Source organism: Gobio gobio, assembly GCF_949357685.1.
Source record: "Gobio gobio genome assembly, chromosome: 1".
In the NCBI taxonomy this organism is placed as follows: domain Eukaryota; kingdom Metazoa; phylum Chordata; class Actinopteri; order Cypriniformes; family Gobionidae; genus Gobio; species Gobio gobio.
The window spans coordinates 53225769-53251589 of NC_137097.1; the positions used below are offsets into that span (position 1 = coordinate 53225769).

General features: G+C 43.1%; 1 protein-coding gene across 3 annotated transcripts in view; it reads right to left on the reverse strand.

Annotated features, from left to right (window-relative positions):
• Positions 1–1744: 1744 nt before the first annotated feature.
• Positions 1745–25821, reverse strand: part of LOC307127347 (uncharacterized protein) — a 52516-nt gene continuing 28439 nt past the window's right edge. Inside the window, exons 2-8 of one of the 3 annotated variants that reach the window (XM_079818501.1) lie at positions 4700–4723; positions 4301–4618; positions 3734–4051; positions 3323–3610; positions 2856–3173; positions 2629–2766; positions 1745–2528 (exon numbers count right to left, since the gene is read on the reverse strand). In XM_079818501.1, the coding sequence (XP_079674627.1) occupies positions 2275–2528; positions 2629–2766; positions 2856–3173; positions 3323–3610; positions 3734–4051; positions 4301–4618; positions 4700–4723 (1658 nt within the window). In that variant the 3' untranslated portion in view covers positions 1745–2274. The remainder of the gene's footprint in view (positions 2529–2628; positions 2767–2855; positions 3174–3322; positions 3611–3733; positions 4052–4300; positions 4619–4699; positions 4724–25821) is intronic. The other 2 variants (XM_079818502.1, XM_079818503.1) reach the window with 2 other exon arrangements.

Below are 25821 nucleotides of genomic sequence, written 5' to 3' on the forward strand. Positions count from 1 at the left end.
TACGTCGGCTTGCGCGGTTGCTGGGGGCCTGGCTAGCGCTCCCCAGCCCGCCTCGCTGGCTCATCCGCACCATCAGACTCGGCTATGCGATTCAGTTTGCCCGGCGTCCCCCAAGTTCAGGGGTATTCACTTCCCCTCCGGGGTGAAGGCGGACGCCCCTGAAAGGGGACGCCCCTTTCACGAAAGTCGCGGAGGCGGCCATTGCTCCCATGAGAGAGCGTGGTGTTCGCATCCTCAACTATCTCGACGACTGGCTGATCCTTGCCCAGTCGCAAGAGCAGTTGTGCGAACGCAGGGACATGGTGCTCAGACACCTCGGCCAGTTGCAGAGCAAACTCTGTACTTATGGTGAGAGCAGAGTCACCAGATTTTAAAGTATAAAAAGAATTGAGGTAATTTGTGCTAAGGACATTGTTTCAGAACTCTCTGGCCAGTGGTGTTGTCCCTCAGCTGTGGAAAGATTCCACTGTCATTCCGATACCAAAAAAGAGTTCCATCAACGCCTTAAATGACCTGAGGCCCATTGCTCTCACATCTCTTGTGATGAAGGCAACGGAGAGGATTATTAAAAACTACATCATTAAGTAACTGAGTTGCAGTTGGACCCACTTCAGTTTGCCTATTGCACAGGCAGAAGGGTTGAATTATGCAAAAGTGTTTATCACAGATATTGTCCATAAGCATCTTGAGTCTCCTAAAACTTCAGCTAGATTTTTGTTCGCTGATTTGATTTTTGTTCGGCATTCAATACGCTACAGCCACATATTCTTGCTGAGAAGCTTATCATTCGTTTTCATCTGGAGGACCAGCTGATTCTCTGGATAATGGACTTTCTGACCAAAAGGTCTCAGAGAGTGCTGGTCAACAGCATCTTTTCTGACCTCCTTTATACTTCAACTGGCTCTCCACAGGGCTGTGTCCTTTCTCCGCTGCTCTTCATTCAGTATACTGATGATTGTAGGCCCACCCAATCTAATTGTAGTCTAATCAAGTTTGCTGATGACACCGTCTTACTGTCTCTGCTATCAGGCCCTCAACAGCATCACGCCTCAGCTCTTCAGGAATTTGTGGAGTGGTGTGACAACTCTTGTTTGGAACTTAACGTAAATAAAACTAAAGAGATGGTGGTAACCTTTTCTAACAAGCAGAGGCAGATGGCTATGGCAGTCACCACTGTTATTCACAGAAAGCCCATAGAGATTGTCGAAGAATACAAGTACCTGGGCACAATTTTTGACAATATGCTGAAATTCACCTCTAACCAGAGGAGATATTGAGAAAATGCCATCATTGGCAATATCTTTTAAGTTAGCTCAATTCCTTTGGGGTTCGTAAGAACATCCTTGCTATGTTCTTCTACTCATACATCGAAAGTGTCATTACATTTTCTATCGTCTGCTGGTTTCATTCCATCAGCCTTCAAAATAGAAATCGTCTGGAGCGCGCAGTTAAAGTCTGTTCAAAAATTATCGGACTTCCTATTAGGGCTCTTTCCATCATAAGTGACCAGCAAATGCTGAGGTTGTCTGGCAGGATTCTACAAGATCCATCACATGTCCTTTTTTCTGTTTTTGAGTGGCTCCCTCGGGGCGATGTCTTCGTTGTCCGGGCTGTATTTGTTTACTGTATGATGCTTGTATGCATAGCTATTTTTAGTTACTCTACGTGGCCTTGTTAATTGCCCCTCTGGGACAAATAAAGTGTTGAATGAATGAATGAATGAACTTTCAGGACACAAGATTTTTAAAAAGCAGTTTTATTCACTTTCTTTAACAGTAGCCATATCACAATCTTTATATTTCAACATTAAATATAAACTTGACAATAATTTTAAATACCTCCATGACTCACAATACTGTATCTCCTTATTTCTTCTTATATTAAAATGTATCTTAATCTTACCATTAAAAGAGCTGTGAGTTTTTGCTAATATTTTAATTTCAAAACAATCCTTATTAATAAAAATACATTGATACAGTGAGACTAAATATGTTCTGTTAAGCTCCCTTTCACCTGTTTTTAGATGTGATCATAAGACAGCCTGATATCACTGGGAAATCACTTGCATCATTGGATACAATAAACAAAATATTGTCCTATCAGTTGGAACATGTGCAGTAGACTGTGATGAACACTAAAGCCCCAGAATGGATGGACTGTATTAGCATCACTCATATTTAGCACAAAAGCTTTGCAAGATTGTAGTCCTCTGTTGTCTTGCTGTTCAATCATCTGTTTGGAGCCTCATTAATTATAGTATTTTGGGTTCACTCATTATTCATCACTTTCATAAATGTTATCATTAGATTTGCCTACCACACTTTTATTCTCCATAACATTCACATTGACATAGTCCTCTTCAGAGTCATCCGTGTCCACATTGACATGGTCAGAGTCTATATTAATATAGTCCTGCTCAGAATCATCATGATCCATGTTTTCATCAAATTGTACATTTTCATAATCAGCCCCATCATCATCTTCATTTTTGTTGTCATGAGATCCACCTGCATATGTATTAGCTGCACCTAGAGACATTTCCGAGATGAAGGGACAAACATTAATAATTAAAGGAATTGATAATAAAGATGGTGGGGGTGGGGCTGTTTTTATGAAATGCTACAATACCTTTTTTAAAAGAGCACTTAAGATGAGTTTCCTTATTCCTTTGCTTTTGTCTTCTCTTGACCAGGAGGATGATTACGAGGACAGACGATAAGAGCAGCACAGCTGACACCGAAGCACCAATGACAGGAAGAAGGGAGGCTGAGACAGACACATGTTTTTGAGTTAAACTTTCATTACCAACAGTCCAGCTTGTTTTTAGACTCATTAGATTCATTACACGTGAATACCTGTGATAGTAATGACCAGCAATTCAGAGGCAGATGAACGGAAGGTGCGTGAGGACAAACTGACTTCATAAACACAGCTGTAGTTTCCCTCGTGTGAATGATCTGCCTCAGGAAAGGAGAAGGAGGCAGAGAGATCAACAGCTGGTTGACTCTTGCTATTTGATTCCCTAAACAGGTAGAAGGATCCTCCAGCATACTGAGATTCAGTGGAACAGATGATAGTGAAACTGTGGCCCCTGGTGATCAATGGCCCCTGAGGCCCCACGTCAAACCCTCCATCAGGAGCAATGCGGGGAATGTTGGGCTGCTGCAAGTGCACTAGAAAACAAAAATAATACATGAAGCATTAAATTCAAGCAGCTTTAAACAAATAAAAATGGCTTCAAAAACTGAATTCGGAACGGAATTCACTTTCATGCAATGCATTTATATGATGTAGGCAATGAGACCAGATTAAACACACTCACCCACAGTGACTTTAACAGTATTACTCGAAGGCGACTTTATAGTGCCGGTTTGGTAGGAGTAATCACAGCTGTAGATGCCCTGATGAGAGACGTCTACTTTAACAAGGTTGAAAGTCACACTAGATACATGTGTCTGGGAGGATATAGATGGTCCGTTTATGAAGAGGTGGAATTCAGCATTTGCATTGCATCTTGGTTTAGGTGTTGTGCATCTGAACTGAATGTTTTCTCCAGGAGAAACGACTGCATGTGTGGAGATCAGGGAAAGAGTGGGCTTCTGCAGGTCACCTGCAAAATACACATTAATCTATTTATAATGGCATAAGATGTGATGAAATACATAAAGCTTCATGTCATTCCTATTGCTCACTTCTCCCAAAATAATGTCAAGATTCAAAAGATTTGACTTACCTGAACAAACAACACCAGCATCTTCACCATGATTACAGTTGTTAGTTCCCAGTCCACTGTGTGAACATTGTGTGAGGGCTCCTTCACCTCCTGAACATCCAACATCATCCAGCCAGATCGATCCACTGCCTTGACCAAAGGAGGCACTTTGAGGTGCACTGATGGCTGAGCCACACTGTAACTGTCTGCACACCACAGCAGCATCATTCATGTCCCAGTTATCATCACACACGGTTCCCCACGTGCCATTATGACGGATCTCCACTCTTCCACAGCATGAATCAGACCCACTGACCAATCTTATGTCTGGTAGCTTGTCTAAAAAATGTAAGTACAATGTAATTAAAAACTATGTAAATATTTGTATATATTCCATGTGTTTGACATTGTTATGAGCGAAGAAACAAACTTGCATAGAACGTTTGCTTTATCTATTTTTTTTAATAATTATTTGGGGCCAAACACCGTTTAAGTTGTTTTTAATCACTTTGGTATTCTTTTCATCACAAGCAAAACAGCAGATATATAATGCCATCTTGGATCTGGGGAAACCATATATACTTTTACCCTTTAAACAGACGACACCTGCATCTTCTGAATGACTACAGTCATGTTTTCCAAAACCACGGTGTGAGCACTTTGTGAGGGATGATTCACTTCCTGAACATTTCACATCATCCAACCAGATCCGATCACTTCCCTGGCCAAACTTAGCCCCTGAGTTTGCACTATCAGCTCCTCCACATCCCAACTGTCTGCACACCACAGCAGCATCTTTAATGTCCCAGGAATCATCACACACTGTTCCCCACGTGCCATTATAAAGGATCTCAACTCTCCCAGAGCAGTCATTATTACCATTCACCAGCCTGATACTATATCCACCTAAAAAAAAAATAGGATCAATTCACATCTTACAACATGCTAAACTTGCAAACTAGCAAAAACGTACAGTTTGTTACTTACCAGTTCCAGAAGTTAGAGCACTGGCTGTTGAGATGAAAAACAGCAACATTTAAAAACATTGTAGACTTACAATATTATGATTTACATTAACATCACCATCACTAAACTTCCAACAGTTCTTTCAATCTTTATGTAAAAAACATTTTAGTTTGCAAGAGCGTGATTATAAACACACAAGGCTGTGAAAATAATGACATGAACCTAATGACATGAGATTTTCTGTTTGGCTGATGACACAATTAAAAAAATCTATTGACTTCAGAACGATGGAACCAGAAATGCTAAAATGCTAATGCAATTTCTGAGGTTTGGCCCACAAAAATACATCATCTTGCCATAGATATGTATACGTAGATGCAACATATGACTGCTCCAGACATGTCGATGCATTCGCCAGCTGTGCTGAGGAGTTTTATCCAAGTATTGCGCAGCCTCTGGTTGTAAAAGCACCGAAATTTCAATTCCCAAAAAATGGGATAACCTTTCACACGTTTTGGTTTGTTTTTATAGGTATTAACTCAATATTACAGGTTTTTAAACTATGGTAACTTTTTAATGTAGTGTTAGCTAACACCTTCGTCTTACCTAACATTAATGATAAGCTAAATCCTATGAAAATCATCTGCTGAAGTCTATTGCAAACATAGATATGCATAACTACGTATGCAGATGCAAAGTGTTTACGGACCAGCTTTACCCGCTCCAGTATGGCGGATGGCTTATATGCTAATGCAGAATCTATGAATATATTCTATGATCCCTGCCTCATTCTATATTGTAACACCAGAAAAGGTGACGTGCAATGTCAGACTTAACAAACGTATTGGTTTGAGGTGTTCGGACGCTTTTCACATTTCCAGGGTTCTCAGAAGCTAAAGTCGTCTAGGGGCCATTTTAATGCAAATATATAGTGCTCTGACACTATATATAAAGGGCACCTGGGTAATGAGCAGGGTTGCCAGGTTTTCACAACAAAACCTGCCCAATTGCTACTCAAAACTAGCCCAAAACAAGCCCAATCGCGTTTTGCGGGATGTGTCTTTTTTGCAGGGTTGCCTGCTAAAGTTCGCATTCCTGGTGCTAAATATCACATAATTGGGGTCGCTTCAACCCGCGGACACAGTGTTGAAGTAGCCCAATTGCGCGGGAATCCACAGACTTGGCAACATTGGTAATGAGACAAGAGGTGTGTATTGGTAATGGGGAAGCACACTGTTTTTGAACATGCAAGACTGTATAGGATCGTGCTAATATGTGTTAATTATACTTCACTGGTAAAGAGTAATGTTCAAGGACAATGTTCGTGCTATATATGAGTCTGCTACAGCTGCAAGAGACTTGTGCTTCCCCTGTATGTGTTATGTTCTGGTTAGTTGTTGCTGTGTTCTTATTGGCTCATGGGTTGAATGTTCACAGGTGTTCCTTGTTTAGTGATTAGTCCTTGTGTATAAATAGCCCTAATGTTAACATTGTATCTGGTCAAGCTTTGTTCCCTGTTACTGCTGTTGGTGAGGTGTTCTGTTTTATGTTCATAGTTAAAGGGGTGGTAAACCACAATTTCACTATTCTAACTTTAGCTAGCGTGTAATGTTGCTGCTTGAGCATAAACAACATCTGCAAAGTTACAACATTCAAAGTTTAAAGCAAAGGGAGATATCTGCTTTTAAAGAAATACATTTCTAAAGCCCCGTTCACACCGCCAGCGATGATGTCGCTGCATGTCGCCAGTGCCAGAGATTCATGTCGCTAGTGGGCGTTCCCACTACGAGTTGCCTATAAACTTCATTAGCAGATCACCCTCGTCCTTCCATGCATCATTTTTTTTTAAATGTGTCTCTGTATGTACACAGAGACATATAGTAAAGAACAGGGAAATTGCTAACATCTAAAATCAACATCTCCATCTTAACACGACACCGCAGTAGCAGTACAACAGACGGATCACGTGCACTCCACTGACTTCACTCCTATAGGTTGTCGCTCGCGAAAATCGCTTCTCATTTGCATAAAGTTGAAATTTCTTAACTTTTGTCGCTTGTCGCGTGTCGCTGGACACGCCCACATTCTGTCGCCAACGGTCACTGTCGCTCGTGTCGCCGGAAGTCGCCAGCACTCCATTGAAATGAATGGGATCGTGTCGCTTTGTCACTGCGTGTCGCTGGCGGTGTGAACGGGGCTGAAGGACTACAGAAAACGGCCGGTAGGCGACTACAGACATTCCTCCAGGGTTGGTGACATCACCAGCCCCAATATTTACATAAACCCCTCCTCCGAGAATATTAAATAAGGGGGGGCGAGGCCATTTTGTTTCGCTGCGTTGTTGTGTTTAGTAGGCTGGAGTGGTGTTGCTGCAATGCCGACGAAACGCTGTTATTTTCACCCGGATTGCAGGTCTGGGGTACTTGCTTTGTTCAGCCTTGCTAGGGACAGGGGTGCGTTGCAGTGCGTTTTAACAAACAGCATGTTATATGCATGTGTGTATGAGACAGAGGGGAACAGGTCGCAGATATATGCTGCCCATCATAAATCAAAGCAGGAGACAGACAGGAATCGGAGGAGAAGACTGGAAAATGTGACAATGGACAATATTCGTCTGTATTTGCAAGTCATGAGCCGCGGTTCAGCTGCACGAGACAAACACTGCCAGTGTGAATCATTCACGACGGGCACGCGCGGCTCCCGCTGCACATTTCACGGAGGAAAGCTACCACAATCTCCGAGTTCAATGGTGGATTTGCACAATTTTTTAAATATATTTATTTATTATTTTTTATTTTTTATATATATATATATATATTATATATACAATAAAAAAAATATATATATAAATAATAATAAAAAAAATAAATAAAAATAAATAAATATATATATTATTTTTTATATATATATATATATATATATATATATAATTTTTTATATATATATATATATATATTTTTTTTTTTTTTTTTTTATATATATATATATTTTTTTTTATATATATTTATTTATTTATGTTTATATATATATATTTTTTTTATTTAAAAAATGTATATATAAAAATAATAAATAAATATAATAAATATATATATATATAATATATATATATTTTTTCTTATTTATTTTTATTTATATATATATATATATTTATTTATTTTTATATATATATATATTTATTTATTTATACATTTATTTATATGTAAAAGTTGAAAATAATGATTTAATGATAGAACTTCAGTAATTTGAGTTGATAAGATAATAATACCACAAATTCTTCTACTAATAAAAATAAACTGCACTTAGGAATAATGAGCTTCTGGGTTCATGAATATTAATCACGTTGTCAGCGCTCATTCAAACTGATTTGCTGGTGCACGCCAGCCAATGAGATTCCCGTTTGTGCATTCGTTTCTTCCTGTTCATGAAAGGCTGAATAATTCCAAATAAACGCCATTATTTTGCAGGAAAATACAACAAAGGATATTGTTTAACGTTACATGTAGCACGTCAATTCTGTGTGGTATAAGACTCTCTTGCTTTCTCTTTGAGTGTGTGTGAAACACTGAGCGCTCTCAGTAGCGCGCCTCACACTAGTGTTTACTGTGCGTCAAATACATTGTTTACAAATACATTGTTTACTGTGCGTCAAATACAAATACAGCAGTTTATATTTTTTACACAAAGTCTGGTTTTACACGGTGAATCTGGTATGCAGTTCCTGACTCTGATGTTTTCGCTTGCAAATCGATTTTCACAGTCGTGCAATGATTTTGGCCGTATCTTGGCGAAAGAAACATGTCAAAAGTCTTAGCACTGAAAAATGGAAGTCAGAAGAATACAGAGCATGTTTATTTTGCGTTAACATGAAGCTGCAGTTTCACAATACATGAATTACACTTACGAATAACAGTAAAATGCTGCAAATATTTTTTTCTTACAATTGAAAGGCAATTTACACCTTTACAAAACTTATCTTGCGCATACAAATTTAATTTACGCTTGCAATCTTATGTACACTTTCACAAATCTTACCCTGCACTTGCCATTCTTTAAGGCATCAATTTACCTTCATAATCGAGTGCTGCGGGGGGCACCACAAGAAAATTATCTCTCCAACCCCCGTTCAGCTATACAAATTGATGAACGCGGCCATCATAAAGTATAACGCTTAGGGCATCAAGAGACCGCCAGAGGCGGCACTGTGCGGATTGGTCGCGCCATCAACTAGGCTTTATCGTTATTATCGCGGGAAGACACATTTTTACCGGTATATCGCAAACGATAAGATATCGCCCATCCCTATTATGAATATGATTTATGACGTTCCAGTAAATTGAAAAAATCATCCAGCTAAGTTAAAAAAAACAAATTATATTATTAATTATAATAAATTTAGACATTCAGATTTCATCATGGAGTTCATACAATCAAAACAATTATCACAGAATAATGGTTTCTATAGGCCTACTGTAATAAAGGATATGGCAATTAACACTGTTTTATGTGTGTTTTTCAAGCCATCTTGGGGTATTTCCATATTTATATGAATAATGCAATCACATCATGTGTTAGTTGTCCTCATGTTTCATAAGTCAAAAGATTTCTGCTTTTTATTGAACTTAGCTGGATGATTTTTTTCCATTTTGCCTACTGAAACGTCATAAATCTACTTCTACGAGCACGTTTTTGGCGTTGTGTGTGAGCGTGCCCAGCGGCTTCAACCCTCGAAGTTACACTATAAATAAGGCTCACATGATCATCTCATTTTGGATAGTAATAATCCAAATCCGTCAGGTCACGCGCTGTTCTCTCTGAATTTAAATCTAGATTTATCCATATTGACATTGACCCATAGAAATCTTTACGTGAACACACGTTAATTAGATTTTGCTCTCAGAGCAGATATTAATGTAGCCTATAAGATAATAGTGATAAAAGGGTTTATTTAATTATATTCACAATCACAGTTTTGGCCTAAACCAATCATTCTTCTTGAGCAGGCGCTCACAGTAAAACTCCTGTTGGCATTTCTGTTTCGTGAACGTTAAGATAACCTGAACACAACGTTTTATATTTCTATTTTATCTCTTGTTTAGTGATATTTACTGTACGTTAAGGGCAATTAGGCTACCTGATGGATGTTGAAAGTTTTCAGCCCCTTGTTCAAATACACCAGCGGCTGCAGCGCTATATGTGTGTGTGTGTGTTCCGTCAATTAGGCTGCATTTGTAATTTTGACTATAATATCGAAATATTTCGACTTTACTCTCGAAATTCTAGGGCTGCGTCCGAAATCGCGTACTTCCATACTATATAGTATGCGAAAAACAGTACGCGAGCAGAGTAGTATGTCCGAATTCATAGAATTCGAAAAACAGTACGCGAAAAGTACCCGGATGGCCTACTACTTCCGGCGAGATTCTGAAGTGCGCATACGATGGACACTTTACTATCCCATGATGCCACGGGAGAGCGGAGTTTTCGTCATATTTGAAAATGGCTGAAAACGGAGATGCGGCTGTTTTCAAGTGTAAGTTCTTTAGAAACAATTTTTTGTTTATTTGTTGTTAAATTGTATTTGTTTAACATCATATAAGTAAACTATTGATTGTTAAAAGTTTAAATAATGTAAATTGAGGGTGTCCTTTTCCAGAAAAATGATAGTTTTATCATTATTAGACCGAGCTAATAATGTTATAGTTATATAACAATAACTATAACGTCCTTCCCTAATCAGAAACCGTGGGTGGACAGTTCAATTCGCACTGCAGTAAACTCGCGCACTACCGCTTACAATGCCGGTCTCCTAACGGGGGATATGAGGGAGTACAAAGCTTCATGTTACGCCCTCCGGCGCGCCGTTAAAGCCGCAAAACTCCGCTATAAAGACCGAGTGGAATCTCATTTCCAACTCAACGACTCCCGGCGGATGTGGCAGGGACTGAGGACCATCTGTGCTTTTGGAACTAAATCCTCTGCAGAGGTGAGAGCTGATCCGTTGCTGGTGAACGAGTTAAACTCTTTCTACGCTCGCTTTGATGGTAATCGCGGCAGCGCGACTCCGGCGAGTGACGCGTCAGAGAGAGTCCCTCAGAGCAGCAACGGTCACGTGATCTCTGTCTCGGAGGACGAGGTTCGGAGGGCACTCAAACGTGTGGATGTCAGGAAAGCTGCTGGGCCGGATGGTATTTCAGGTCGTGTTCTGCGGTCCTGTGCTGATCAGCTCGCAGGGCTCTTTACATCCATATTTAACGAGTCCCTTGCTACATCTGTTGTCCCCACCTCCTTCAAACGATCCTCCATCATCCCTGTACCTAAGATCAGTAAACCCTCTTGCTTAAATGACTATCGTCCAGTGGCTCTCACATCTTTAGTCATGAAGGTCTTTGAGAGACTCATTAAAAACAACATTTGCTCCTCCATTCCTGACACTTTGGACCCTCTTCAGTTTGCCTATCGTCCCAATAGATCGACTGAAGATGCCATTTCTCACGTCCTTCACTCCTGCCTCACTCACATCGACAGCAAAAGTGGGAACTATGTCAGGCTGCTATTTATTGACTATAGCTCAGCCTTTAACACCATAGTTTCCATTAAGCTAACACACAAACTCCTGGATCTAGGCCTGAATTCTTCTCTCTGCCTCTGGATTGAAGATTTCCTCACTGGCAGACCCCAGGCGGTGAGAGTAGGCCAGTTCACCTCCACCTCCATCACCCTGAGTGTTGGAGCTCCACAGGGCTGTGTGCTGAGTCCCCTGCTCTACTCTCTCTACACCCATGACTGTTTGTCCACACACAGCTCCACCTCGATCATCAAGTTTGCTGATGATACTGTTGTCCTGGGTCTCATCTCCAACAACAATGAGACGGCATACTTGGACGAAGTGGAGCAACTGACATCATGGTGCCAGGACAACTGTCTCTCTCTGAATGTTAACAAGACCAAAGAACTGATTGTGGACTTCAGGAAGAGACAGCATCGGTCATACTCCCCTCTCATGATCAGCGGGTCACCGGTAGAGAGAGTGAGCAGCTTCAAATACCTGGGTGTGAACATCTCCGAGGATCTGACCTGGACTACACACATCCAGACACAGGTGAAAAAAGCCAGGCAAAGACTGTACCACCTGCGCCAGCTGAGGAAATTCAGGGTTTCACCAGCCATCCTGAAAACTTTCTATCGAGGGGCGATAGAAAGTGTCCTGACTCAGTGCATCACAGCGTGGTACGGGAACAGCACCAGTCACGATTGCAAAGCCCTGCAAAGAGTGGTGCGCTTATCCGGGCGCATCTCAGGCTCAGCTCTCCCGTCTCTGCAGGACATCTACACCAAACGCTGCAGAGGTAGAGCTACCAAAATCATCAGAGACATAAATCACCCTGCAAACTCTCACTTCACCCTGCTGCCATCTGGTAAGCGCTTCCGTAGCCTGATGGCAAAGACTGAAAGACTCAGGAGGAGTTTCTTCCCCCAGGCCATCAGACTCCTGAACTCAGTCACGTGACTTCACTTCACCCCGCACACGCATAAACATCCAGTTTAAACATTAACATTCACATACTGCCATTGCACTGCACTTTACGTTCCTATTGTTACTGTGTAACAACCTGTAATAAACCTGTTTGCACATCATACTCCTGTTTGCACATTATACTCCGATTTGCAATTATACCTATTGCATGCACATCATACTTCTCTATATATAAATATATATATATATTTTATGTTAACCACTTATTTTTAAGTCTACAGTTTATCTCACTTATCATATCCACTTACTTTATATTTTATATTTTTATTTTATTTTATTTTTTTATTTTTATCTTATTTCCTATTTTTATCTTACTTGATTTATTTATAACTCTACTTATGTTAATACTTTTTATTCTAATTTTATTCTATTTCTATTTTAATTTCCCTTGTGTTCTTGTAACTGTTATTTGCACTGTCCATGGAGCGGACCTGTTTACATTTCACTGCCAGTTGTATATTGTGTATATAACTGTGTATGTGACAAATAAAACTCTTGAATCTTGAATCTTGAAGCTAATGTAAATCAGCTAGCTAATACTGTTTTCATTAAACAACGACGTTCGTTGTTTAGCAGTTTAATGAGATAGTTACACAACTTCAGTAAATTAAAACGATTTTATTTCTCCTTTAACAGTGTTGATATTATCAAATATTTGTTGGCTACATAGCAAACTACTGTTAACAAGTGTAAGTTACCTCAGCTTGTCCATGTAACATTAATAGATTGACCATGGTTGTTCATCACATGTTAAAATCTGTGTTGGTTTTGCTGGGGAGAAGTGAGAGAGAGAGAGAAAGGGAGACAAAAGAGAGAGGAAAGATTCCTTCAGCTACTAGAAATAATTGCTAAAAAATAACGTTAATAAAGAAATCAAATGATACACTCTCTTTCCATTTATTTGTTTGTAAGTTCAGTGTCATGCTGTTTTAGCAAGTTATATTACAAAACACTTAATTCCCAGGGATTTACAGTATCTAGATTGTCAGTTTTAAAGTGCTTAATATGTGGCATTGAGTAATTCATAATTTTTAAAGTGTTTTGTGTATGTCCTTATTTTGTTGCAGATTCCAGATGGTTTTATAACTGAAAAATATGCTGTCTGACTCTGAATATGAGCGCTGCACTGTAGAGAAAAATCCAGACACCATTCAAATCTATTTGCTTTATTTTTGTGTATTTAAATTTCAAATGGATGCAGGATACAAAGCTTAAAACAAAATCACATAACTTTGGCATAAAGTAGTATAATCGAGCTTACAACACCACCAAAAGAAAAAGTATTAAAACTTTTTATTATAGTGTCATCATGAGGAAAGAAAATGAACTTCAACAGTTTCAGTAAGGTAACTTTCACAGAATGCTGCATGGGCCAGCCAGTTAAGAAACACCAGCACCTCGATGTCCTTTTCCCTGCCGTGGTCACAATCAGGGACTGGATGGACTGCCGTGAAAGTCGGAGGTTGGGGCGGAGGTCAGCTCCATCTTCAAAATACAGCCAAAGAATTGGCACAGCAGCATTCAGGTGGCAGTCGGTTGTAGGGCCCACAATCTGTAAATGTGTATATACTTTTATTTAAGAATACAGTTTTAATACACTTGAAGACACTTGTTTCCTGTGTTGGTTTATTTATAAATATAATTTATATGTATATGATACAATTTCTTATGTATATTTGTGTATTATATATATATATATATGTGTGTGTGTGTGTGTGTGTGTGTGTGTGTATATGTGTATATATGTATATGTGTATGTATATATATATATATATATATATATATATATATATATATATATATATATATATATATATATATATGTATGTATATCTGTATATAAAAAAATGAAGACTTTAGATGTCTTCCGAAGTGCCATCTGAAATTCTCATAGAATTATCATTTTTATTGAGCTTGTATATTTCCGTTCAGTTATTTCACTGTAATGACAAATATATATTTCTAACTTCATCCTCTAAATAAAAACAGTTATATAATAAAAGAGTTATGAGGATTCGCTTTACCTGAAGATATCATGTTCATATCATGTAATGACAGTGAAAAGGACATATTGCCATTAAAATTAAATTACTGAACCTAAACATACGTGCTTGATAAAATTGTCATTTTAGAAGGAAATTTCAGACGGCATTTAGAGGCTTTTACATCTGAAGTCTTCATATGTACACATTTATACATGTGTATTGTACCTGACAGGCTGAATGAATCAATAGAGACACGCACACATATATTTATCTCTATTGATTAATTCATGTTTATTCATTGATGATAATATCACAAGCAAATAAAGTACGTTTTACTTGCCAAAAATCAACATCTGTCATTGTTCACATGTTTGTGTGTGTGTGTGTGTGTGTGTGTTTTCTGAGGTAAAATTTGATAGCTAAATAAATTATAATACTTACGTTATTTGAGAAATTCCTCAAAAGCTCTCGATGTAGGCATGATCTGCGAGTAGCTGACCGACGCTTCCTCTGGATTGTAAGCTCGAACGACGTAAAAAAAGGTTAATGAAAGCGGAAAGCAGAACTAAAAACATCGCTCGAAGTTGATTCAGTCAGTGGAATAGATGACAGCGTCTGTCACGTGACATGCGCTGTTATGACACGTGACCATTCCATCATGGCGCATGTAGTACGTCCGGAATCCATTCATACTACCCGTATTCATACTATATAGAACGTACTTTTTTAACGGTCGTGAAGTACGTTCTAATTCAAATGCAGTACATACTCACATAGTACGCGATTTCGGACGCACCCTCGATTTATTTGTTTTACAGAATTTTTATTTTTACTTTGTGGTTCAGGGCTTCCGTACGCGTGGAACAGGGCTCAGTGGAAATGTTTCCAACCTTGGAGAATGTTTTGGAGAATGCAGGACTGGCCGTTGCCACTGCGCATTTGAAGGGGTTGCACGAGCAGTGTCGGGATTATTTTGGAGAGGACACCATGGCGAATCAATGGGTTATAAATCCATTCAGTTTCTCGGCAGTTTTCAGTTTCCCTACTTGACCTGAGCTCTAATATGGAGTTGCAGAAGATGCGTGAAGTGTCGCTTGCACACTTTTGGCTGTCTGTGGAGACATAGTTCCCGTCCCTCTCCATAAGGGCTATAAAGTACTTATCCCATTCACGTCCACTTACTTGTGTGAGTGTGGGTTCCCTTTCGTTCAGTCACTACGACGTACGTTAGTGACTAACGAATGGGGGTTTCGCTTAGAAGCCAATCATCTTCATCGTATTCAACAGCGCCCAATGGCAGTGCCAATGCCATGGGCATGCGGAATTTGCATGCGTAACTCCGCCCCACCTCGTGGGTATATAAGGAAGTACGCTGCGAACATCGCATTATGTTTCTGCTTTGGAGCCAAGAGGATCTCTTCACTCCTACAAGCCTGATCTGAGTCATCGACAGCTTTCGAGACGAGCAGCTTTCCAGAGGCGTTGGTGTTACGGCGCGTTCCAGTGATCATCATACTGCCTGCCTGCTGATCTGCGCAGTGGTCCGCTAGACAGCTGGTGTGTGGTCCCTGGGCGCTTCGGCGTTCTCTGCGAGGCTTCCTCTCATAAAAGAGCTTACACGTGACGCGTCCTTTTCAGGATGTCTCGTCCGTGTACTTCTGGGTGTGGTCGGTTGCTTTCCTCTTCTGATGGGCACGAACACTGTCTGATATGTTTGGGCTTTCAGCATGCTCAGACAGCGTTCGCGGATGAGTCATGTTCTCACTGCGGGAACATGACCATCGCAATGTTGCGGTCAAGACTCCATGACCTTCGTACTGAAGTGAGAGTCCCCTCTACCACACCCCGATCTACTGAGTCCCAGAGGCCCAGTACTTCGGCTGGTGGTCAGGGTGACTTGACGGTTACGGTGTGGAACAAAGCCCCGACGCTCATGCCTCGGGCGTCACGCGGTCCTGGAAGTCCCCGTTGTCTTCCCGTGACCGTTCGGTGACTTCCTCCGCCTTCTCCGTCCTCGATGGGGCGGCAGCTAAAGGGTACACTGGGGTCCCTCCAGTTGAACGTTCTGTTGCGATGCAACTGTGTCCTCAGAGCGCTTCAACCTGGCGTGGTGATCCTAAGCACCCCTCCAAAGCCTGTCGATTCACATCAACCTTGGTGTCGAAATCGCACAGAGCCGCGGGGCAGGCTGCCGCTTCGCTGCATGCCATGGCGATCCTCCAGGTCTACCAGGCCAGGATCCTCAAGGACATGCACGAGGGTGGAGTTGATCCGGGGCTCTTAAATGAGCTGCGTGCCGCCACCGACCTCGCTCTCCGGGCGACGAAGGTGACCGCACGCTCCCTGGGTCAAGTGATGTCCACAAATGTGGTCCAGGAGCGTCACCTGTGGCTGAACCTGGCCGATATGCGGGACACCGAGCGAACCCGGTTCCTCGATGCCCCCATATCCCAGGCCGGCCTCTTCGGCGGGGCGGTTGAGGACTTCGCCCAACAGTTCTCAATCGCCCAGAAGCAGACTGAGGCTATTAAGCACGTACTGCCCCGGCGGCCAGCTGCTGCCTCCACCCCGCCGCCGGCGCAGTCAACTCAGTCTGCTCCACGCCGAGGACGCCCTCCTAAGGCTCCCGCCCCTCCCACCCGGTCCAAGCAGCAGCCTTCACCCGGGCCGGGTCGCGGAGGAAGCCGTAGGAAGGCGTCCAAGTCCCCTCAGGCCGCCCCGCGCCCCGCTAAACGCCAGGCCAAGCGGCGCTCCTGAGACGGACGGCTCAGGGATGGGAAATTCTTTCGAGGAGATGGTAGCAGGACCACTCCTTCCCCCGGTGGAGGGCCGGGGAGAATCCTTTGTTCAGCTGCTGGCCCCCGGGTCAGCAGCACCCTATGTTGGTCAAAGAAAGAATTAACACTCCCATCCCTGAGCCCACAGAGTCCGGTGATGACGGTGCGCGCCACCCACGGGTCCCGCCACTCGCATCCCACTCTGTCGCCAGCCTCCTGGCAGAGCAGACCCCAGTGGAACGCTGGTCCTTCCCTGGTCTCCTCTGTCAGGACGCAGCTGTCAACCGTGCCCCCGCACCGGGACGCCCCACAGCCTCCCATGTCCGGGCCGGTGACGCTGCATCGCTGCAAGCCCACACCGGGTACGTCTGTACACCGTATGACCCCGCTGGTGCAGTTTCTGGATGTCTGGCTTCAGCTTCCAGGGCTGTCCCGCTGGGTCGAGCGGACCGTCAGGCGCGGCTATGCGATTCAGTTCGCACGGGTTCCTCCCTGCTTCCAGGGAGTCCGTTCCACCATGATCGGGGCCAACGCCCCCGTCATGCGAGCGGAGATTGCCACCCTACTGGCGAAGGGTGCGATCGAACCTGTCCCTCCAGCCGAGATGAATTGCGGGTTTTACAGCCCGTACTTCATTGTACCCAAAAAGACCGGTGGGCTACGGCCAATCCTGGACCTGCGCATCCTGAACCGTTACCTTCACCGGTTTCCGTTCAAGATGTTGACAGCGAAACGCCTTTTCGAATGCGTTCGTCCACACGATTGGTTTGCAGCGATCGACCTGAAGGACGCCTACTTCCATGTCTCCATTTTGCCTCGACACAGACCGTTCCTACGGTTTGCTTTCGAGGGGCGGGCATATCAGTACGCAGTTCTACCATTCGGGCTATCTCTGTCCCCTCGCGTCTTTACGAAGATTGCCGAGGCAGCCCTTGCGCCCCTTCGGCAGCACGGGGTCCGCATCCTGAACTACCTCGACGACTGGCTCATACTGGGTCCCTCTCGAGAGCAGGTTTGCGGACACAGAGATCTGGTGCTCCATCACCTAGCCCGTCTGGGCCTTCGGGTCAACTGGGAGAAGAGCAAACTTTGCCCCGCGCAGAGGATCTCTTTTCTCGGTATGGATATCGACTCGGTCGCCATGTGCGCGCAGCTTTCGAGCGAGCGCGCGCAGTCTCTGCTGACTGCCCTTCGACAAGTCGAGGGCCAGAGTGCGGTTCCACTGAAACATTTTCAGAGGCTCCTGGGGCATATGGCATCTGCAGCCGCGGTAACGCCGCTCGGATTGCTTCATATGAGACCGCTTCAGCACTGGCTACGCGATCGAGTCCCGAGATGGGCATGGCGGTCTGGCACGCTCCGGGTACTAGTGACTCGGGCCTGCTTACAGACACTCACCCCGTGGTCGAACCTCAAGTTTCTACGGACCGGAGTGTCCTTAGAACGAGCTTCCAGGCATGTTGTTGTGACAACAGATGCATCATCAACGGGCTGGGGTGCCATGTGCAATGGACAAGCAGCCGCGGGCTCCTGGACAGGACCCCAGCGCCTTCTGCATGTCAATTGCCTCGAGTTACTGGCTGTACGGTTCGCCCTGCACCGCTTCCGAGCGTTGCTGAAGGGTCAACATGTGCTAGTCAGGACAGACAACACGGCCGTAGTAGCGTACATCAACCACCAGGGCGGTCTACGCTCCCACCGTATGTCTCAACTCGCCCGCCATCTCGTTTTGTGGAGTCAGAAGCGCCTGAGGTCCCTTCGTGCTGTCCACATCCCTGGAGACCTGAACTGTGCAGCCGACGAGCTGTCACGGTTTCAGCCTCTCCCCGGAGAGTGGAGACTCCACCCCCAGACGATCCAGCTGATATGGGAACGGTTCGGCGACGCACAGGTAGATCTGTTTGCCTCCCAGGACTCTTCCCATTGCTCCCTGTATTATTCCCTGACCGAGGGCACCCTCGGCACGGATGCACTGGCGCACAGCTGGCCGTCCGGGCTACGCAAGTATGCGTTTCCCCCAGTGAGCCTTCTTGCACGGGTACTGTGCAAGATCAGGGAGGACAAGGAGCAGGTCGTCTTGGTCGCCCCGCTTTGGCACGGCCAGACCTGGTTCCCAGAACTCTTACTCCTTGCGACAGCCCCTCCCTGGCCTATCCCTCTGAGACCAGACCTTCTGACTCAGAGACGGGGCACCTTTTGGCACCCGCGTCCAGCGTTCTGGAAGCTCCACGTGTGGCTTCTGGACGGGACACGGCAGGTTTGAGTAGCCTTCCACCTGCGGTGGTCGCTACCATCACTTCCGCTAGAGCTGAGTCTACACGACGTCTCTACGCGTTGAAGTGGAACCTCTTCGTCACATGGTGCTCTTCCCGCCAAGAAGACCCCTGGAAATGCCCGATCGGGTCCGTGCTATCGTTTCTCCAGGAGGGGGTGGAGCGAAGGCTGTCTCCCTCCACCCTGAAAGTGTACGTGGCCGCAATATCTGCCTACCACGATCTCCTGGGAGACAAAAAGGTAAGTCAGCACGACCTGGTCATCAGGTTCCTGAGGGGAGCGAGGAGACTGAATCCTCCTCGCTCTCCTCTCGTTCCCTCTTGGGACCTCTCAGTAGTCTTAAGTGCTCTGCAGAGGCCTCCCTTTGAGCCTTTGCGGTCGGCCGAGATTAAGTTCTTGTCTATGAAGACGGCTCTGCTGACCGCATTGGCCTCGCTTAAGAGGGTCGGGGACCTGCAAGCATTTTCGGTTGACGAAGCGTGCCTTGAGTTCGGGCCGGCTAACTCTCACGTGATCCTGAGACCCCGGCCCGGATATGTGCCCAAGGTTCCTACCACTCCGTTCCGAGATCAGGTGGTGAACCTGCAAGCGCTGCCTTTGGAGGAGGCAGACCCAGCCTTGGCATTGCTCTGTCCAGTACGCGCTCTCCGCGCCTACGTAGACATGACGCAGTGTTTCAGGACCTCAGACCAGCTCTTTGTCTGTTATGGTGGAGAGCGGAAGGGAAGTGCTCTCTCAAAGCAGAGGTTGTCTCACTGGGTGGTGGACACCATTGTTTTGGCTTACCAGCAGCAAGGTCGACCATGTCCCCTTGGTGTGAGGGCACACTCCACCCGGAGTGTGGCCTCCTCTTGGGCTCTAGCGCATGGCGCCTCGCTAACAGACATCTGCAGAGCTGCAGGCTGGGCGACACCCAACACATTCGCCAGATTCTACAATCTCCGAGTGGAGCCAGTGTCCGACTTTGTACTCGCCCCCCCGAGGGGCCGGTAATGGACCACGCTCAGGTGTCTTCGCTTGCTCGCCATTCCACTCCCATGACTGGATACGTGCGATATTTCCTCAGGTGAGCTCCCCGAGAGCCCTGAGCTCCTCCAGCACTGTCGACGCCGACATCAGTTCAGTCTGCCCTTTCGAGCCCAGACCCTCATGTCCGGCCAGGTGCTCCGTGTGCATGGTTCCCCTCTGGCGACCCCCACACGAGTATTCCCACCGTAAGCCTCCTCAGTGAGCAGGTGTCTTTCCCTTGGCAAGTCCCTGCCACCCCTAGGGTTAAAAATCCACCTTCGGCTGGTACCCTAGAGATCTTCCATATGCAACCCTCAGCGGGTCATATGTGTATTCTCTAAGTCCTCCCTACGGTAGGCACCTTGGCATTCCCTCACTGGGATATGCTTCCCAGTGTACCTTGGTAATCCTGTGATAAGTGGGAGTCCTAGGGCCTTAAGTGGCGGGATCTCACACTTACGCAGGGCACTGGATGACAGCTGAGTGGCGCTGTTTTACAGGTTCCCCCATTCGTTAGTCACTAACGTACGTCGTAGTGACTGAACGAAAGGGAACGTCCGGTTACGTATGTAACCCTCGTTCCCTGAGGAGGGAACGGAGACGTACGTTTCCTTAGCCACGTCAGCTGTGCTGCCTGGAACGCGAGGAGTTCAGTCTTGGCTCCTGCAGCAGTAACATAATGCGATGTTCGCAGCGTACTTCCTTATATACCCACGAGGTGGGGCGGAGTTACGCATGCAAATTCCGCATGCCCATGGCATTGGCACTGCCATTGGGCGCTGTTGAATACGATGAAGATGATTGGCTTCTAAGCGAAACCCCCATTCGTTAGTCACTAACGTACGTCTCCGTTCCCTCCTCAGGGAACGAGGGTTACATACGTAACCGGACGTTTTCTGCCTTGACCCTGATTAAAAGCAAGTAGCCTACCGTTACAAATTAACTATCAACCATATTTTTTATTAAAATGAGAGAGATCGAATTAGGACTGGTTCAAAATGCATTTATTTTAAACTTCTCCTTGTTATTATTGTTGTTATTATTATTAATGATATTAATATTGTGTCTTTTATTCAAATGGAGAGGCCCTGGTGAATTGATGTTCTCTGAAGGGAGGCTCACAAGCTGTTTCTATTATCCCTTCAAATTGCACAAATTGAAAATACGCACAATAGAAACACGTCAATTTCGCAAAAAGTCTCTATCGCAAAAAAGTTTTTGCATGAGGTGGTTTTTCAGGCAATTCGAAAAGGAATATTTAGCAAAACTGCAATGGAGACAGTTTTTGCGCATTTACAGTCTGACTTAGAAGATGCGGTGTGTTTGGGGTCCGTGTACGCAAATAATAATAATAATTAGCTATCATCATTATTAACTATAACATTTATTAGGCTACATATTTAGAAGATGCTTTTATACCAAAAAAGGAACAAATCAATTCGTCAAATGTCATTCATAATACATGTTAGACAATAATAATATAGGGATTATTACAAATAAACAAAAGATTTTGACGAATATCCAAGCGTTTGTGCAGTGTGGAGTGCGCACTGCATGGCAGGGAGGCGCGGGCGCGAACACTTGCATTTTCCTATCAACAGTGGAAACATCTTAAAATACTCATAATGCCTGGTCATACAGAAAATACTAATACACTATTCGCAACTAATTTTATTTGTGTAAACTCACAATAACAAAACGTGCTTTTGTAAATTAAAATAAAACAATCAGGCGCAGCGCAGTTTCATGATCTAGTGAACTGGAGCGCGAACTGAAACAAAATATAGCCTTAAAGCTTCAAATGTCCACTTTAAAACAAACAAATTCGAATCGAAAGCTAACTTCTGATGTAATCCGTATTAGGGATGGGCATTTTTGTCAATTTCTCATTTCGATCATCAATAGGTCTCAAAAACGAGTACTCGAGTACTCGGGGGCGGGGCATGTGCAGGGGGCGGGGCATGTCCGTCATTGAGATAATGAAAATACTGTTATGAAAATGGTTGTTGACAAATACAAACGTGACATGAAAACGGGTATATGAAAACATGAACATATAAAGCAAAAAATAACTAGATTATTTTAGATTATTAGATTAGATTATTGCTAGATTATGATGCATAAATGTAATTGAAAAAGAAACATCTTTATAAAATGACCGTCTCAAATAACCAAGTCAATAATATCGAGCATTGCCTTTGAGCTGAAACTGTGAAATAACACCACCCTGCAGAGCTTGCTAGCTGGTTAATAAACTCAAAACGCACCCTATATCAATATTAATATGAAGATTAATAGGAACCTATTACAACTTAAATCAACACAAAAGGACGTGAATGCGCACGTGAACTTCAGCGTGCTAGATTTTACAGGCTGGTTTGAAACATTTTGAATGCGCTCTTCCCTTAACAACGCTGATACACGGACAACGAAAGCACACAGAAACAGCATTTTATTAAAATTGTGTTCTCATTATAATGCTTTGACAGATGGACTCTGCACATCATGCACTTCATTTTATTATTCATGATCGAAGCGTTTACAGACATCACTGCACGTTTTCAAACTCATAACGAAAAACAACTTTAAATAAACTAGGTCTACTGTTAAAAAATATGAGAACAGTATAGCACTGCTGCATTACTAATATCAATGATTCTGAGAAATAAATAGCCTATATCTAAAAAGAATATGACCATCTCTAAACCATAATGTCGAGCATTAATGCATTTGAGCTGAAACTGAAGAGAATGAACAACAGCCGGTATAAAGGCAGCGCTTTGCTAGCTTATTAAGCTCAACCAAACGCGTTTTAGCCTATATTAGATTAATCAGATATAGACAACATAAAAGTAATCTTACAACGTGCATCTGCAGAAAAGGATGCGAATGCGCACATGAACGCACTAGTCTGAGTGTTCTCGCTATAGTTTCTCTGTGGATCAGCTGATACACGGGGAACTAAGCACAGAGAATTTACAGCATTCTATTTCCATCGTGTTCTCATTATAATGCTATGTAGGCTATGACAGATTGGCATCTTGCACTAAACATTTAATGATCAGTGATTCCAGACATCACTGCAGTGCGCGCCGCAGTTTCACTTTATTTCGCCGCGGTCTGGAGGCGTGCTGTATAATGCTAACCAATCAGACCTCCGGTACCGCGCAAAATGACGCAATAACCAATAAAAAAGAGACAAATAAAAAAATGTAAAGTCAGGGCGATCATCGTTCTCATGATCGATGAACGCTGTCACGTTTGAGTACTCGATTACTTGACCACTGTTGCCCATCGCTAATCCGTATGAAAGGTGCATTTCTCTCTAAAGTTTTTAGCCAACACTGATTTAGAAAACAATAGTTTATTAATAAACAATTACATTAAAATGCCTCGTTATTTTAGGTCGATGCGCCCCATCAGAATTGGATGCGAGTTATTTTATTCAATCTGATTGGTTCTCGTCACCTGTCATTCAACTTTACACTCTTGGCCACTAAAGCGAAATTGCGCAACACAGTCACTCCGACTCCGCCAAAACCTTATTAGGATGATCACTTTTGTAGAAATGACAGCAGTTAAACCAAATTCTTTCACAAGGCGTTCGTTGGAAGAAAAAAAAATGATAAAGGATCCCGAACCAGACCAACGTGATTTACAAATCCAGCAGCAGGCCAGTGACAGGACGCAGCTGCACTCGGAGCTTCACGCGCTTGTTATGAGAAATGTAGGTGGCTGGCTGGATGTGTTGTTAGCAATGCCCTTTATTGCTTTCCCTGTCTTTTATTTCTAAGTGTCGGTACTGAAGTTTTGTGGACAACAACGGGGGTAAGAGACCTCAAATATCTAACTGAAAAATGCAAACGTCATGACACTACTGAGATGACTGACTTTAATCAGAGAGTCATTGAGAAACTTGCTGGCCAGAAAGAAAGGAGAGCAAAATGTATGTTCAAGTAGTCAACATGCTTTTTTATTCTTTTGTTTTTCCTTCCCTCGTTCAATTATATGTGGGAAATGAATGTGTAAAAAGATAAAAGTGAAGACACTGTTTTCTCTTTAATGCTTGAATTTAGTCAACATGCATCTTGATACTACCCCCCCCCCCACTCCTTTTTTTCCCGCAGCATTTGGTGTAGCCTACAGTTCAAATTAAAATGTTGGTGTTGAACTTTACGTTTTAACAATAGGCTACAACAACCGGTCATTTTTTGTTTCGCAATTACGGGTTAAAAAAGTAAAAACGAATGGACACAAAAGTACACTAACCGTTTGGACAGAATACGAGACAGAGTTCTTTATTAAATTCATAAAAGAAACAATAATTACAGGAATACTGGATTCTAAACCTCAAAGAAATGCCATCAAGACCTTGAAGCAGAAATTAGTGAGTAGGCTAGCCTACCCAGAAACTCCTTAGGCTATATATATGCTAGTATAAGGGTCTATAAATTATAATATGTTGTGTAAATCCACATGCCATGTCTAAACAGACTGTGTAAATCCAAAAATTTATTTTATTGATACCGACTTCCTTTTATTTGGTCATAATAGCCATACACCGTGTCTGGCTATTAGAGGACAGATAGCTATGACAATGATTTTAAAAATGCAGTTTTATGGCTTTATTATTAGAGTTTTGATCTTCTCTCAACCGAGTGACCACATCCTGCATTATATTGTATTATAATGACGATGTAATATTAGCCTACCACCAAACTTTGACTAAAGGCATGTTGCATATTACTTGTTCTAGGAAACTGAAAGCATATTAAAATGTGTAAATTGTGCTACTCCATCATGATGTTTGTAGCGCAAGTAGGGCCCAAACATAAACTCAAGCCTTTATATTATATTAATTTAATAAAAAAATATATTATTCATAATAATTTAAGTTAATAAAAACATCTAAAACAAAGAATAAATGTATTATTTACATTTGTATGATGACAACTGTCAATGCGTGTACATGTTTAGGCAATTTCAATAGTTTTTTTCAGTCAGCGAAGCCAAATAATTGGGAGACAAATAGCATGCATATAGACTATTAATTTTACAGGCTAACAAATACAGTGTTGGGAAAACTCTTATTTTGAAAAACAATGAATGCATATCCTGCCAATCAGATTTCCGTGCAAGAACGGAAAACCAATGCTGCGTCCCAATTCGCATACTATCCGTACTAAATAGTATTCGAAAAAAGAATTAGTATGTCCCAAATCGTAGTATGTTGAAAAAAGTATTCCAAAGATTCCCGGATGGTTTACTATTTCCGGTCAGAATCCGAAGTGCAGATCGATGCGCACTCTAACGGCTGATATTGCCCACAACCCATTGCGAGATGGACGAGGATTCGATTAGAACTACAAACGCGGATAAAAAGTGTTTAAAAAACTACAAACATGAAGGTTACGCGAGTCTGACGGTTAAGTGGAGTGGTGATAAAGTGGTTTGAGTGAGCAATTATCAGTATTTAACCTGACGAAAAGATATTTATTCAATATTATCAACATTATATTTCACCTGCAGCAGCATTGAGAACTTTTGTAATGATACGTTTGGCCA